This window comes from Hippopotamus amphibius, chromosome 8 (assembly GCF_030028045.1).
Source record: "Hippopotamus amphibius kiboko isolate mHipAmp2 chromosome 8, mHipAmp2.hap2, whole genome shotgun sequence".
Lineage (NCBI taxonomy): Eukaryota > Metazoa > Chordata > Mammalia > Artiodactyla > Hippopotamidae > Hippopotamus > Hippopotamus amphibius.
The window spans coordinates 95,523,679-95,541,646 of record NC_080193.1 but is presented as its reverse complement, the minus strand read 5'-3'; the positions used below and the strand labels follow the sequence as shown (position 1 = coordinate 95,541,646).

Sequence of the window (17,968 nt, the reverse complement as noted above, 5' to 3'; positions counted from 1 at the left end):
AAAGTTTAAAAATAATCTTAGAGATATTTTTATACCTAATAACACTCTTTAGAGATATTTTTAGACCTGATAGAAAATTTAAATATCCAGCTTTTTCTAACTTTAGGGTGCATAAGTAAAATAGCTTCTTCTTCTTCTTCTTCTTTTTTTTTTTTTTTTTGCATAGCTAGAATTTTACTTAGAAGAAGAAAATGATTCATAATTAAGGGGCTGAAAACGACATTCTCAGAAGGCACTATCTGAAATGTTCATTGTCCATTGAAAACTTTCTGTTAATAGGATTTGACATGAGCAGTTAGAAGTGTTTATTTGATTTAATTTTTATAGCAGTAAATATTTAGTTTGGCCAGCTTTGGCAAAAAAAAAAAACCCCAAAAAACAAATATTGCTTAGTAATACTTGTCCTAAAAAAATATTTGTTGCTTATCTAAAGTTCAAACTGAACTGGGTATACTGTATTTATCTGAGAATTTTGTGAGTTTTGAAATGTCTAACTAGTTGGCTATATTTTTTTCTAGTATCTGTTTGATTCCTTTTTCTCACTGATAAAGAAGGAGAAAGGTACCACCATTACATCGGTTCTGCCAAAGCCGGCCCTAGTAGCATCTCGAGTTGAGGTTAGTATGTGCGGGCTTCTTTTTGGCTTGTGTATTTTGGATATTCTCTATTGTGTGGTGACTTCTTTTTTAAGTCAATGATGTAAACTTTTTTGATGTCTATGAAAAATGGTTGGTAATATTGCAATCACCCATCCTTTTAGCATCTAATTATTTGGTCTGTTCTAGATGATTCATCGGATGGTCATTGGAATCTTCATATTTTGATTTAAAAATCATATCTTTTAAGGTTCACTCCTTCTAAAACATTTGTAATAAAAATAATTTAATAAAGAATAAGGTTTAATTTAGTTTCAAATTGGATATATTTTCCATTACTCAATAAACCATAGCCCTATGTATGCTTGAGATACATTTCAAACTACAGAATCATTACAGACGATAGAATTTTTTGTTTCAACTAGACTTATTATTTAACGCCATGAGTGAAATAATATTGGGTTGGCCAAAAAGTACGTTAGGGTTTTTGGTAACATCTTAGGAAAAACACAAACGAACTTTCTGGCCAACCCAGTACCTCTAAAGAGCAGATAGATAAAGATTAATATAGTATAAAACTTGAGTCCTTACTTGTTTGAATATGTATTTAATATGGAAAGGTTTCTACCCATTTCTTTCACAATTAAGGCACACCCATACCCATGCCATTATTACATAAAATTTAGAAGGGCATATGTGTATTTTCAAGTATATACATACACATATACATGTGTATATGTATATGTATAAATCCTCTTTTTTATGAACAAAAAGAATTGATTTATGTGTTTATATGAAATGATACATTGAGTTAGATGGTTTGTTTTAAAGATTTCTATGACAGCTTCTTTTCCCAAGACGGGAGAGGTTGGAGGTAATCCAGCCATTCAATGTGGAATCAAACTCTGGATTCTCGGTAGCTAAAGAAGCCACCCACCATACAGTGTATTTCTCAAAATATCAACTTATGTTTTACATATGCTTTCTTTTCTTAAATAGTGAGGGAAAAGTGTAATTTGGGATTCTACTTTGCATTGCACATAGTAGGCACTCCATAAATACAAAGCAAGTTTCCCAAGTCCTTGTCTCTTGCAGTGACCTAGAACATCTTTTTCCTTTGAAAGACTTAGCAGTTGTGGTTAAAAAATAAACAGCATTATTATTTGCTTGAAATCACATGTACAATTTGTATGAATTTCACTATGTTGCCAAAACATGATCTTATTATTGTATTTTCTGTAAATATTTCAGGACTGAACTGCAAAGTAAAGGAGAAATGTAAATATGAAGGTGTCCCTGTGTCTCCTTGCCTCCTGTGTTTTCTCTTTGTTTGATAGGAAAGGCCCACAGACTTGTTTGTATTTATGCCTATTCATTGTCCAATAGAAAACCATGGAATAGCAATACATTTAGTCAATTAAATTTAAGCAGATTTTTATCTAAAAATTATATATATAAAAATTATATTTATTATATATACACATATAGATATACATTTCCATATCTGTTTAAGTAGTTATTTTTAGATATTCATGTATGTTTAAATAAAATGTAGACCTCTTCCAAAAAGTTTTTACTTGAGTGAAAAAAACCGTGATCTTTGGAAACTGCTTTTTGAAATTAGAGATGTTTAAACTGTTGGTCTTTTTACTCATGTATTATGTATATTTCAAAACATTGTACTTTAAATCACCACATAAACACAGACAATATAGTTTATCTTTCCCATACTTAAAGATGACTAATTTCTCCATCTTAATAATAAAAGCAATGTCATTTTCTTATTGCTTACAGGTTTCCAAAGTCCTTATCCTAGGATCCGGTGGTCTGTCCATTGGTCAGGCAGGTGAATTTGATTACTCAGGATCACAAGCTGTAAAAGCCATGAAGGTGAGAGATTATGATCTTTGCTGGAATTAATATACTCCCTTTAATGAGTCTAATTAGTATTTTATAATTTAGATTTATGACACTACCGCTTTTCAAAGTCACTATGATTAATTTCCTTCACTATTCCTTACACATCTTAAAGGAAGTTTGATCACAGACAAAATCTTTAACTTTCTCAAATATGCACACCTGCAAATTAAGAAGGTTGATCTCCAAAATTATCTGTTATCACCTATTTATATTGAAAATGTAAATCTACACTTGTAGATGTTACACAATGAAGCAGTAAGCTTTTAAACATATTGTCTTTTGTGTGAAAGAGGGAATTTGGGTATCCCTGGTGCTCTAAAATACTTCAAGTGTCCTACAGGATGCTTCAGGAGCAAAGGCAACAATGCCTTTTGTTCAAGCTTTAAAAGTTACTACAGGTCACCTAATTCCCCCATCTGTGACTTGGACTGGATGACCTACCAGGTTGGAATGGCTGGATTTTCAAGTGGAATAGAGGGCTTGATACCTAAGTTGGGAAGAATATCCTCCCTGTTTCTTCAGAGTCTCTTGAAATCTCCCCAAACTTTAGGTAAAATAAACCTTTAGAGATCTTCCACTGTACGTGTAAGATATTTCTATTGAAGAGCTAACTTGGCTTCTCTTTGGTGTCCTTATTTTCCAGGATAGTCCCCATTTTGGTGCTAATCAGGCTATCCAAAGGCAATATGAGCTCTCTGTGACCTTGCCACAGGCTTTGTGATGTCAAGCCGCTCTTACCAAGAGACCTGGCTAGGAGAGAGCAACATAGGGAAGGCAGCAGGAGACTAGGACAACCAACACAAAAAACAGTTGTCCAAAATTTTCCTTTATTTCCTTGTTTTATTCAGTATTCTACATACAGAGATTTTCACCTGACAAGATGTCCGCTGAAAATAGACACAGCCTCCCGATTACCTTACTCTTCTTCCCATTTGTTTTTATTTTTAATACTGCATACATCCATGGGTGTTCACCCACATCCACATGTTTTTTTTAATGTACATTTTCAAAGTATGCTTTATTTCATTGTATTAAAATTCAGTATCTTTAAATAGGTGATTAGTGGGTGTCCAATGATTCAGATTGGTTAGAACACAATCTAAGTGTGTTGGGTTTAGAACACATTTAACTAGCATGCAATTTTTTATCCTATTTGGTAGTTTTATAAATAATTAATATTTTCATAGGTTGTATTTTTTATGTGCATTTTGTCCAAAAGGTGATTATTTATTTAAACTGAAAAGAATAGGAATTATTAGATACAGTATTGTGATTAAGAGGTTAATAGAGATTAATTTATGAACTAAGTATTTTTAAAAACTTAGATTGTGCATATATTATAGCTGAATTATGTTAGAAAAAATGATGTAACATTTATCAAAATTGAAATTATTTCTAAGTTTTAAAATGAATAGACACTCATCATACATATTTATGGGAACTTTTCTTATGTAATTTGATTTATAAAAATAGCTATAGTCATTATATAACACAACAAATATACCTATCCATCAGTACTTTTCTATAGTAGTGAGACGTTCTATAACTTCTGTTAATGATGTGTTTGTTTGGACTCAATTATTTAAATTCTAACCCATATTTTAAATGCATTTGCTTATCTATATTTATCTATTCAACATTTTGTTAATAATAGTTTTTAAAATAAGAGAGAACTCATAGTGAGAAAAGGGTGTAGGACTAGAGTCATAATACTTGGATTAGAATCCTAATTTTGTCACTTAGTTATATGATCTTTGGCAAGTCACTTAACCTTATTGAATCTCAATTTCTTCACCCGTAAGGTGAAAATTTCTTTTATAGTCTTGCTATAAAAATCAAGTAAATTAACAAAAAAGTACTCTACATGTTTTAAGGCACTATTTGAATTTAAAGTAGTATGAAATATATTTAATTTTTCATTCAGATCCCCCCCAAGGATATGTAGGGCTTTCAAGGATGATTTCTACACTTTCATTTGAATATTTTGTTGAATTTTTAGAAGAGTTCAAAATTGACATGCTAATAGGTAAAAACACAAGAACCATCTGGCCATATTTCATAATAATTATTTTACTAAGTGTCACCCTCATCCTGGTTTATAAAGTTATTATCCTTAGTAGCCTACATGAAGAATTATTTTAGGGGTCTCTCCAGATGTCAGGAATGAGATAAGGCTATGAATATCTTCACAAACACACAAATTTTTATTTTTTATTTTTTGCCATATGGTCATTTTCTTTTTATATAATATGTATAAACAGTTGTATAATGCTCTTTGTCAAAGCACTACAGCAGGCATGAAAATCTAAAGGAAGTGGAAACCAGCAGAAGGCTCTTAGTGCTTCCAGCTAGAAGGGAGCACATTATCTTGCATTAAAAAAAAAATGTTATTCTTCAACAAACGTTAGAAAAGGAAGCAGCTTTGATGTTGCCTCTTTTCCATTTTATATTTTACTCATTCAAAAAAATTTGGAATATTTTATTCTTTTAAAGTCATTGAACTGGAAAGTTGAGTAGTGTTTGTGGACCTCTAGTCAAATTCAGTAGAAGACATCTGCAACTTTCCTTGGTACCTACAGTAACAAGGCATTCAGGATGATCCTCATGAGCTGGCCAGCTCTTTTTGGATAGTTTTATTTTCAAGCAGTTTTATTCCTTCCTTTTATCAAATGTTTGTCATCCTTTAACTTCCATTTATACTGGTCCCATTACTGATCTTCACAGCCCACGGAATAACCTAAAAGTTTTGTTACCTGATAATACCCTTCATTTGAATATTATTATTTTCTTTAGACCATATATTAAGATTATAGATCCTTTTGTTTCTTTCAGGAAGAAAATGTCAAAACTGTCTTGATGAACCCAAATATTGCATCAGTGCAAACCAATGAAGTGGGCTTAAAGCAAGCAGATACTGTCTACTTTCTCCCCATCACCCCTCAGTTTGTCACAGAGGTGATCAAGGCTGAACGGCCAGATGGGCTAATTCTAGGCATGGGTGGCCAGACAGCTCTGAATTGTGGTGAGTTCTTTTAAGTTTAATTGCAGAATTTTGGTTCATGCACTTACTTTTTGTTTGAATTTATTTAGCAATTGTGCTCTGTGTGTTCATAAAGTTTTTCTCTGTGTGAGCCACCTGAAAATGTCACATGATGGATATTACCAGTTTATTTCACAGAAGCTGGGGGACGAAGAGAAACATTTTGTTTTAATGCTCCTGGGTGGCTGAGTAGGTTTTTTGAGTCCCCTTCTTCCATCCCAGGATACTGCTTTTCTCTGTTATTAGTGAAACTCTGGGAACTATTATGAATGAAAAATGAGAATTCAACATTGATTAAGTGCTCTTTGCTCTTATGTGTCACCCTGTAGCGTTTGACTTTCACATATATTTTCATGATAACATAGATCAGTCTCTCAACCGTACCTTCATACATCTGCTGAGTCCAGTGTTCTGTCCCATTTAAAATGTTTCAAACCTTTAGAACTAGATCATGAATGAGAATCTCATTGGCTAGTTCAGGTAAGAAGTTGGTGATGTAATTTGTATGTCAGCTATAAAAAACAGTTAAAGTTAGACAACAAGTTAGTGGGAACATAAACAATTTTGATAATTTTTAACCCAGATAAATTTAAAAGTTATTTAAATAAGAGAAACTCATTATAGGAATAGACCTTCCTTAGAAGGAAATATACTAAAATCTTAAGGCTCAGTGTAGTCCTATAATTTTTATTAATGAGAATAATAAAAATGATTATTCTAAATAAATATAATAATAAATAAAATAAAATAAAAATAATAAAAATTATTATTATTCTCATTATAAAAATCATTTGGAGAAGGTGATATTATACGTAATAGTAGCACGAGCAAAATGTTTTGCTAAAATGACTTCAGAATTTTTCTTTCAAAAATCTTTTTACCCTAAGTGCAATTCAGTTGTGGATTCTGGTGGCTTTTTGGAGTAAAGATTAAAAAAAAAAAGTTGCATTCAAATATCTGTTATAGAAAACATAAGAGTTTGATTTTTAAAAACTGATTTTATTTTGTTTCTCTGTAGGAGTGGAACTATTCAAGAGAGGTGTGCTCAAGGAATATGGCGTGAAAGTCCTGGGAACCTCAGTTGAATCCATTATGGCCACAGAAGATAGACAGCTGTTCTCAGACAAACTAAATGAGATTAATGAAAAGATTGCTCCAAGCTTTGCAGTTGAATCGGTAAGAAATTTTTGTTCTGGAGAAACAGGGCCATTATGTGTCTTGTGTTGTAGAGAAAATTATTTGCCTAAAAATGATAAAGTATTATATTTGCATATACTTTCTTCCTGAAATGTGTTAGTACTTCAAAGACACTGTGTATTAATTGTGGCATTCAATGCTGAAAAATTAGGGAAAGGTATTAATATTTTATTTTATGAAAAGGGAAGCATAAGCCCAAAGATGATGTGGTTTATCGATGGTTGAAGTGCCCTGAGTATCAAATCTCCTGAATCAAAACAAAGAACCATATCAACTTGCAATGCAAAGTAATTTTTACGTTCTTCCTGGGATCAGTCACACATTTTTTAAATGTGGATGTCCTACAAATGGGAAATGATTGGATTAAAATTTTTTTGTTAGAATGGAATAAACATGTTACAATAAAATTATCTAGAAAAAAAGCCATTGGATCTAATCAGTAATATTTATGACTGAGAAACCTGTGGCTTAGATGTTTAAAGAGGACAGATCATTTTGCATTTCTCTTAATCATTTTCCATCATATCCTGTGCCTATTGATAGGCTATTACCAGGTGCCAGGAAAAGGTCAGCTTCCTGTACATCTCTTTTTGTCCCTGACTTTATTCCTGATTTCAGTCAGTGAAATGGGGGTACTGGAGGCAGTTTCTGAAGCAACGTCCCCACTGTAGAAATAGGCAAGTCCTCTGGGATAAGGCAAGTCCTGCTGGGACAACTGAAAATGGGCTCTGTGTGTTTTCAGAAAAGAATGCTATGAAGTACCTAGCATGTTGCAAAGCTGTCAGTCAGAAACAGTCCCAGGATAGCTCTGCTGAATATTTGGAAGGCTCCTGCCATACATTTATTCTTTCATTGCCAGATTTAATTATGTCCTTGCTTCCCTAAGATGAAAAACAGGCATATGGGAAAGGTGTAATTACATTCCCATTGGTAGTGTAATAATATTCCATGACAGAAAAATATAGCCACCATATGTTGCATTCTGTAAGTTTAGAAAAAAAAAAAAATTCCAAGCTTCTGGGACTATTCTCTGACTGAACTTGAAAAATGAAAAATCTCTTTCTATATAGTTTTCCTAATGGCTTATTGCAGTAACATCAAGTTAGATTCTGTAGTAGAAAACCTTGTTTCGTTAAGAGAGGAAGACTTTTAAATTGAATTTAAGAATTCAAGATGGCGCCCATTCTCAAATTAATGACAATTATTTCACCTCTGGCTGTTGTTTTATTTATTATATTATAAAACAAAATTTACCCTGAAGGTGTTAAAAAAGAGTCTTCACTGTATATCAAAAATTCCTAAAGTTTAACAATTTGTAAATTAACACTTTTTTTTCAGTTGGAGATGAGGCAATAATAGAACATTTCCATAGTCATTTTCCCCAAATAAACTGATTTACCTGATTTGCCAGACTCTCGTGGTTGGTCTTTTCTGCTAGTGTGGTCAGCTTTTAAAACTTTGAGTCCTCGTTCTTGTTGACAGATTGAGGATGCACTGAAGGCGGCAGACACCATTGGCTACCCAGTGATGATCCGTTCTGCCTATGCCCTGGGCGGGTTAGGCTCAGGCATCTGTCCAAATAGGGAGACCTTACTGGACCTCAGCACAAAGGTATGTATTTTCTCAGACCAAATTCTTACCAACCAAGAAAACTCCCTAATCTTCCCTTTCAGTTAGAGAAAGTTGTGTAGATAGGAAATGACCTTTTCTCTGTTTATGAATCACTGTCACATCTCTAATTGTTGTCCAAGAGATGACACTTTGGAAAGGGAAATACAATGCAATTATTTACACTGGAACACAGCATTAACACAAAGTCCAGCTTTACTGTACTGTCTATTGATTTCATTGCTATGAAATCAATCCAGTTCCATCTCTCTCTGCTTCAAAATCTGCTCCAAAGCACCTATCATGCTAAAATATATTTTAGTGGTTTGAAAAAACAACAACAGAACATAATGTCCCATTTTGCCATTATTTTTTTGAAACAATGTGACATGGATGGCATCCAGCAAGGGAAATAAAACACATTGAGTACTTTAGCTTTACCTCAAATTCAGATATTTAAGATATATACAATATAAACCTCTTAATATCATGAGCGAGTGATTTCTCTGCCAACTGCCAGATACATATAAGCAAAAGTGAGATTTGAGTGCTTACAATTTACTTTTTATCAACATCACTTTAACATATTTCTGAATACTTCTTTTCTTAAGTATTAAAGGGAAAATCTTGAGAAAATTAAGATATGCTCCAAAAAATAAATTAGAGATTAACACAGAAATCACATTCCATGAAAGCAGAGACTTTTGCCCACACTCTGCTCCCACAGAATAGAGCAGTGCCTTGCAATACTGGGGCTCAGTACGTGCCTGTTGAGTGAATGAATGTGTATGTGGCCAAGAGACTCATGTAACTTTCCATGTGGCAGTTAGGGACATGAAGCTGGCAGAATTATTGTGATGGCTGTTTTGGGGGGTGCTGAGTAAACATCAAGCAGAGTTTATATCTTTATCATTACTTACTTTTTGGAGTGAAACAAAATGAGGTCCTTATATTGTTGATGTAAGATTTTGAGCATAGATAAATAAAATTAAATGTATTTTAATAACTATAATGACAAACTTACATGTCAACAACTTGAATTGAGTTTTTCTAAAGTTGCCAAGACAAACCCCCCAAAAGGGAAGCATATCTAACATAAAGGTTTCTTTTTTTCCATTCTGGTCTTCTGAATCATGTATTTAAAGAGAAGACATGCTTATGGAGGTATACATTTTTCTCCTCTAGCATATTAGTTGTTTCTAATGTTTTTAATATTAACAATTTCATTGTTACTGTCAGTCGTGACAATGTGTACTTATTCTCAATTAAAAATATATTTTTTACAGTATAAAAAAATCCTGAATACTCAATCATCTAAAAATATTTACAATGAAGACAACTTTGGAATGGAATATTTTAAAATTATTTGTATTCCTCTAAAATAGTTAATAGGCCATTGAATGGTTTTCTTTGTTGAAAACCTAGCTTTTCCCTTGAGAGTAACGACTTGTATTGTTATATTCTAAACTACCCCTTACTCTCTTGGGATTATATTTAGCATCATTAGAAACTGCATTAACCTGATCTAGGTCCCTAAATTAATCTTTGTATAAAATCTGAGACTTGAAAGAAAAGGAAGCTGAGGCAACAGATGAAAATTATGTTAACTGTCCTTGTGTCCAGTCTGTTCCATTAGAATGCAAAAGGCTTCCCCAGATTCACCTCTTTTGTCCCCCAGATTTCTTCTATTAGCAGGCAATTCTAATGATAAATTAATCATTATTAAATTGTTCGCACTGGCTACAGAGTTTTCTAACCACTTTGAAAACCCCATCAGGGGTAGCTGTGGGGACAAATGTGTTACATTTTCAAGTGCACATACTAGAGACTGTAGTATTGGCTGAGGTTAAAAAAATAGTGTTGAGACACATCACGGAATAACTTACATTGAGTTATTATTTCATTATACTGCCTGCTAATAATTTGAAAAAATTCAAACTGCTTTCCCCAGTTGCTTTCTCTTACTTTCATTGCCATCGCAAATCAAATCTATTATGAGACAAAGGGACATTTCTGTCTTGGATTATCAGCCACTAAGTGTCCGAAGGTCAGAGACCGCCTCTTTCAGATTTTGGGTTCAGCATTCTACCCACCAGTGGGTACAGAATAAATAAGGAATGATAATTATACAGATTCATATCTGTTTAATCAGGCATGCATGATATATGACTCAGTATTTAAGCACTTAGGCAGTGATTACTCATAATAATAGTTGCATATGATTCTTCTAATTCCCAAGTTTCATATGCCATCTTGGCTAACTGTTTACAACCATCATCATCTCCTTTCTTCTCCTCATCAACATCAACTGACTTTTATTGTGCATGTTCTTTACAAAGCACCCTCAGCTATTTTAGAGAAAGACAGAGTCTTTAGACTTATTTTTCCATATTTATTTGCACTTATCACATTTTCTGGTTTCACAGAAGCCTAGCTGCTGAAATAATTTCATTTCCCTTTGCCTGATTGCTCAATTATTTTCTCTTTTTCCTAAATTAGTTTGATTTAGTGTCATATCAGCACTTTGAATGGCAAGCCTCAATAATATAAATCAAGCATATTCACTGCAGGATGCTATTCCTAGTACCTCACTGATTTTCTGACACATTGTGCCTTCTGGAGCATAGAGGAGGATGAAGACTAGGCTTGAGACTTCAGTGCAGACCAGGATTTAGGCCGGGCACTTTGCCAAATATCCATGTTAAAGCTAGTGCCTTTCCTTACTCTTTGATATCTTTTGTTACCAATTTCCAGGCCTTTGCTATGACCAATCAGATTCTGGTGGAGAGGTCAGTGACAGGTTGGAAAGAAATAGAGTATGAAGTGGTCCGAGATGCTGATGACAATTGCGTCACTGTCTGTAGCATGGAAAATGTTGATGCCATGGGCGTTCATACAGGTAGGCAAGGAATCTTCGAGCATTATGGTAATGCCTTCAGCTTCCATCCCTGGTGGCTCACAGCAGTCTTTCTTTATACATTTTTTTTGGAGTATAATTTCCTTACAATGTCGTGTTAGTTTCGGTTGTACACCAAAGTGAATCAGCGATATGTATACATATATCCCCATATCCCCTCTCTCTGAAGCCTCCCTCCCACCCTCCCTATCATTACTATTCTTAGCATACACATTAGTGATAAAAATTTTACATATATATAGTATTTTACAATATGGAAAATACTCTCATATTTAATTTGATCTTCACAAAAACCCTCTGAAGTAGGGCAGGTATTATTATCCTGATTTCATTTGAGGAAGGAGTCAAATATAAGCAATCTAGTGAAGGTAAAATCTGTAAGACTTGGTGTGAAGAAGTAAGGCATGAGGTTAAGAAGGCCTAAAGCAGACTGGGTGTTAGTCACCAAATGAACGAGAAAATAGTGTAAGTAGAAATAGGTGAAAGAAATAGGTTTCTCGGGAAGGGAAACTAGTTAGACTAGAGGGCAAAGATGATGACAGGACTTAAAAAGGCTAAATTTTAAGGATGGGCGGAAATCTCAAGAAGAGATTTGAGAATGTGGAGCTGGAATTCAAGGAAGAGGGTAGAAATAAAGAAGTTGATACAAGACCATTGGAAGTCTTCATATAAAGGAAATAGTGAAAGCTGGAAGCATAGACTAAGTATTGAAGGGCATAGGCGTAGAAGGAAAGAAAATAGGGTCAAAGACCAAACCCTGGGAAACATTTAGATTTATAGGGCAGAAGAAAAAGGAAGGATTGGTGTTGCAGAAAAAAGAAGGGAGTGTCAGTTACCAAGTAAGCCAATGCATGAAAATATTTTATAAAAGAGCTATGAAAGGTTAAGAATGAGGATTTAATGTTGCTTTTGGATATTCAAGAGGACAGTTTCAATGCACAGTTGGTTATGTGAGCCATATAGAAAGGAATTATCTGACTATGAGTGATAAGCTTAACCGGTAAACTTTCAAGAGGTCTAGTCATGTAAGAAATGAGAGAGATGGTTCTTGTAACCATCTGGCAGTTGAGAGAGGGGCTTCTTGAGCCTGTTGCTATCTGAGCTTGTTTGTAGGCAGAAGGGATGGTGACTAAGGAGTAAGAGACTGAAGTTACAGGGGGCTATGATTGGAGAGAAGTGAGAAAACGGGAAGGGGTGAGATATAGAAAATAGATGGATCAGACAGTCTGGGTGAAGAGGAGCTGATATTTTATGAAGGAAGAACTTGAGAGATAATTTATGATACAGAGAAGGGAAATTGAAGAAGCTAATGTCAATCTAGTAAGTAGATGACTAAGCCTTGATAGCTAGATGAGCTTGGGAAAGCTTAGAGTGACTTCTGTAAATATGTCAGTGTAATACAGGCTAAACGATCAGAGAGAAAGTGCCTTGTATGTATTTCCTTAAGATAATTCTTTTCCCAGCAAACCCTTAGCCTATTCTGTGTCTTCTGTCATGCAAATAGATTGTTAAGTCACTGAAGTTGGTTATTTAGATATGCTACCAAATAACAAGTGTTGCTTGGATGTACAGGTGATTCAGTTGTTGTGGCCCCTGCCCAGACGCTCTCCAATGCGGAGTTTCAGATGTTGAGACGTGTTTCAATCAATGTCGTTCGCCACTTGGGCATTGTGGGTGAATGCAACATTCAATTTGCCCTTCATCCTACCTCAATGGAATACTGCATCATTGAAGTGAATGCCAGACTGTCCCGAAGCTCTGCCCTGGCCTCAAAAGCTACTGGGTAAGACCAGAACAATTGACCGTGGGTTTGCAGATTGAACTGGAAAATTGGCGGTTAGAGGAAGACTGTGCTGCATTTGCAAACTATAGGCCCCATTTTTGTACGCTGGCTCCCAGTCATGTCCTATGGACATGGTTATTAATGAGCTTGCTGCCAGATTGAGGCAAATGGTATTGCTAGCTGGCTTTGTTTGCTGGCTAATCATAAACTAATCAAAATCTGGGTGGTCAAAGCAGGCTGCGAAAAATCTGTTTCTTAATTGCACTTTGCAGATGTTGTTAAAAAGTGCAAATTAATCCTTAATTTTAGTCCTCTTCTGGCTTTTTCAGGTGTATAGCAAATGTTGAACAAATAATACAGTTCACTAGACTCAATCATGCAATACACATTATTTTATTTTAGCAAAACTTCACAAGACCAAACAATGTAGGGTTTTTCTATAGGTAAATCTTGCAACTAAATAAATAAATTTGTATCTATTTAATTGCTAGCAAGCATAACTGGGAGGAAATTAATATCTTTTGTTTCTATTAATATATTTTACATCTGGCATTTAAATTACATGGCATTAAAATGAAAAAATATTTACCTCTAAAGATATTTTTATGTAGCTACACAGTGCTGCATGGAGTGTGGAAAGAGTGTTGACTTAAACAAGAGTCAGGAGACCTGAGTTCTTCTGGTTCTTCCGTTAACTGAGGGACTTTGGATAAATGACTATTGTCTCTGTCGGGTTCTTTTCCTATTAGATGGGGAAGTTGTACTAAAGGACTCATGTAATTCTATAGTTCTATGAATTAATTTTTCAAATACAATTATCCAAACTGACATTGCAGAAGAGTATAGTCAAATTTTCAGAATGTTAGTTGTGTAAGGAGCCCAGAGTTCAAAGATAATTTGGAGAGGACCCAAACTTGCAAGGACTGCATTTTATGACCATTACCTACCCCATAGTACCAGCTAACTCCACCGTCTTCCTAGGTGCAGACATGTATATATTTTTATAAAAGAATATTTTGCAGATTCCTATCATAGTGGAGGTTATACACAAGTGAGTACTTTATTTATCAAGGAAGCTATTGATTTTGGATTGAAGAGGTGAAGGTTGGGAGTTGTAGAACTGCATGTCAGGCATAGAGAGCAGACTCTTTCGAGATTCCTGCCTCTGTACTTTATCATGACTCACTTTATTTTATAAGGGGCTATTAAATTTTCATACAGAACCGAGAATCAGGTGTGTTTTATACCCTGATGTGAAATAATACCAGAATTTGAAGATTGGTTTTCAATAAAAACAAATATATATTTTGAGCTGTTTTTAAGACTTATTGCTGAAAGAAAAAAAATGTCTCCTCCTTTATAGCTACCCATTGGCATTCATTGCTGCAAAGATTGCCCTAGGAATTCCACTTCCAGAAATCCAGAACGTTGTATCGGGGAAGACATCAGCCTGCTTTGAACCTAGCCTGGATTACATGGTTACTAAGATTCCTCGCTGGGATCTTGATCGTTTTCATGGAACTTCTAGCCGAATTGGTAGCTCTATGAAAAGTGTAGGAGAGGTGAGTCCTTGGTTAATTCCTCTATTGCATTCTTGTTCTCAGTTATTTTGTCAAACATTAATGTCATCGAAAGTCTTCTTTTCCTCGGATACTGGGTTATTGATTGGAGGATATATAGGAATTTCATTTCTTCCCTAGTGTTTCAACATAAGGCATAGCTGTTTTAAATCTTAATTTTTCTATCATGTTTCAAGGTGCACAATAGAATTATAACTCAAATGCCAGGAAAAGTTTTGTTGGTGGTGTTTTCACCAAATAAACAACTGTTATTTAGTTTACATTTCATGGAAAGATTCCCCTTTCACAATGTTCATGGTCAAATTTGTAGGCCAAGGAATATGAGAGAATTTTGTAAGATGTTCACTTAGAGTTTTTTATCTGAAAGATTTTTGTTTTCAGTGAATGTTTAATACTTTACATTTAGTTCAACTCAAGTTAGTAAACATTTCCTGCTTTCTTACTATGGGTAAAACACTGGAATGATAAAAACAGTGAATAAGATATAGATAATTGTGACACAGTATTTCCAGCTGGTAAGTTCAGAATATATTAACAGAACTAAGAATAACATGAATTAAAGTATGGTAGAAGTTAGAGTACAGCGTTTATGTGCAGGTGCTATGAGAATGTAGTAGAACAGTGTCACGGAAAGCCACAATAATTATTTCACTGAAAAATGGTGAAATCTTCACTTAATGAATATGAATCTTAATAATATAAAGTATTAAAAAGCATAAATTTTGAGCACAGTTATGTATTCCTTTATTGTTTACTTCTCTTCTATTGAATGTATTCCATATACTATTATGTACAGCGTACTTAAAAATAATAAAAATTCATGGTGAGTTACTTACAGAACTAGTTACTTTAGGGCCAACTTTTAAACATGTGATACTTAAAAATTTTATTAAATATTCCAAAAATATTTTCTTAATTTGATAGTGCCATAGAATATCTTATATCTGGTACCCTCTCCTATGCTTAGGCTAGCAAATCTATGAATATATTGTCTAACTCTTCGAATACCACTGTTCCTCACAAATTGCATACCTGAATTGGACTAACATTTTGTTTATCCATGCTCTTGAGACTCTTCCTTTATTTCTAATTAAATTTGGAGCAGTGTGAAAAGGTATCTGTTTGGCTTTAGTGATCTTTGAGTATGTAGCATGTCATGCAATTGACATGAAGATTTACTAAACTGACATTAATGGGAATTCAGGTCTATTTGAGGCATCACAGAAGTTTACTGAAGGCAGAGTTATGACTGTTATTATTTTAAATTGTAGACCAAAAATGCATAGCAATCTATTATTCCATGGAAAGAATCAAATACAGTGTTTATTCACTGAAAATAACTGGGTAGGCTTCAAGGTTAATTTAAGTTTAAGTCTTACTTGTAACTTGTCCAAACTAAATCACCACATGGTTTTCCTAATTGATTAGTGTACAATCAGCTGCAAAGACTGTGTGAAGACATGTTGAATTTGTCATGGGGAATTTAGTCTTCACCGATATTCAAAATCTGAATCTGTCAGTATTTGTTATGATTCTCAAGGTTCTATTAATATTAATGCTTAGCTATAAAGAAAGCCAACCTGTCTTGGATACTGACTGATACCCATTTAGAAATAGTTTTGTTTTTGTGTTAATATACGTCTGGCTTCTCTTCATTTGCTTTTTTTATTCTAAAGGACATCTGCACGAAAGCAAGATCTTATTAAGGAAGGGTCTATGTGCTCTGGCCACAGAGTCTTTTAATGCTATGGTCCAGAGCAAATACAGGTGATTTCCTCATCAGTGGTAAAAGAGTGACCTAAGGATGTTAAAGAGTCATTGCATCAAAACCATGGTAAAAAGGCGAGGAAGAAAAATAACTTAAATTTGAGTAGCATTCTTCTGATATATGTCTTGTTCCTAAGTCTTTTCTGAAAACTATTCAATTTCTAGCTCCGTTACATATTAAAAATAGTCAAACTCATTTTTAAAATATGAGTCTTAAACCTGTGTTATAGGTCATGGCTATTGGTCGCACCTTTGAGGAGAGTTTCCAGAAGGCTTTACGGATGTGCCACCCGTCTATAGATGGTTTCACTTCCCGTCTCCCAATGAACAAAGAGTGGCCGTCCAACATTGATCTCGGAAAAGAGCTGGCTGATCCATCCAGCACCCGCATCTATGCCATTGCCAAGGTAATATGTGACAACGGGCCCAGAGCTACCGATTTTTTTTTTTCAGAATATAGTCAGCCTGGACTTTAATGTAAAACTGAATCACAAAGTGGCCTTGAATTCAGGGATTTTGGGAAAAATTTTAATTCTCTTTAATAGTATTAAACTGGAGATTTATTTCTGTGGACTTCATCAGATTATTCTATAATTAATGAAAAATTACCCTTTTTTATTTCACTTTAAGCCTAGACTTAAGAGGAACATTGCAGTTTTAAAGAATGATCACATAGATAAAATGTTCTTCCCTTTTAGTACATATATTATCAATCCTCTTAAATATTTGATAATATTGACTTATGATTTCCCATCACTCTCATTACTTGCTCATTGAAAATGTGTAAAATTGTATTTTAGACAGGAAGATGCATAAAATGGTATCACTTAGTATGTTCTACCTGAGACTCTAGAATAATCTTTATTTATTTGGTTCTTCTTCTGTGTTTAAACAATAAATTCTAAGAACATCCATGATAATAGGGTTTTCCATGTAATTATTTCATTGGTCTTACTTATAGAACAAAAAAGCCACATGTTTCTCACTTCCACTAACTAGTTCCCTTTAATGCAAATTAAATGCCATGTTAATCTCCTTTCATGTTTACTATGCTTAGAGTTTTGAAATTTCAGTTCATCTGATTTTATAAAAGGTAATTTGGGCAGCTGGGATTTGTCTGGTCAGAAATCCCTGAATTGCTTTTTGACATTTAAGGAAGCTTAGGTATTAATCCTCCAACAGTATCAAACCACACTGGAGCTACAAAGCCCCGCTGACCAGTTTATGTGTGTGTACATACATATGGAATGAGTTGATGAAAATGTAAATTTTGTCTTTAAAAGGGGAATCTGTCTTTGTAACTTGTCTTTGTAGCAACAAAAAAATGCTGTTAGTGATTTTGAACTCTGCAACTTTTATGCTCATGTATAGAAGGAGGGGAGGGAAAGTTTCCTTCATTACATTTAATGTATATTCTCCTCACCTTTATGGTTTCTAAATGCAGCCTATTTCATTTCCATTGAAATTCTGAAGTAGTCTGAGAGATACTAGTATTTTTTGATAGACATTTCTCATGTTGAGTTTCAAGGTGATAGAGAATTAACATTTTTCCACAATGGT

General features: G+C 34.1%; 1 protein-coding gene across 1 annotated transcript in view; it reads left to right on the top strand.

Moving 5' to 3' along the window:
* CPS1 (carbamoyl-phosphate synthase 1) overlaps positions 1-17,968 on the top strand; it is a 126,524-nt gene that overhangs the window by 45,333 nt on the left and 63,223 nt on the right. Inside the window, exons 12-20 of the mRNA XM_057745630.1 lie at positions 519-617; positions 2,391-2,486; positions 5,349-5,538; positions 6,575-6,732; positions 8,236-8,364; positions 11,116-11,260; positions 12,851-13,061; positions 14,425-14,623; positions 16,639-16,815. Of these exons, the coding sequence (XP_057601613.1) occupies positions 519-617; positions 2,391-2,486; positions 5,349-5,538; positions 6,575-6,732; positions 8,236-8,364; positions 11,116-11,260; positions 12,851-13,061; positions 14,425-14,623; positions 16,639-16,815 (1,404 nt within the window). The remainder of the gene's footprint in view (positions 1-518; positions 618-2,390; positions 2,487-5,348; positions 5,539-6,574; positions 6,733-8,235; positions 8,365-11,115; positions 11,261-12,850; positions 13,062-14,424; positions 14,624-16,638; positions 16,816-17,968) is intronic.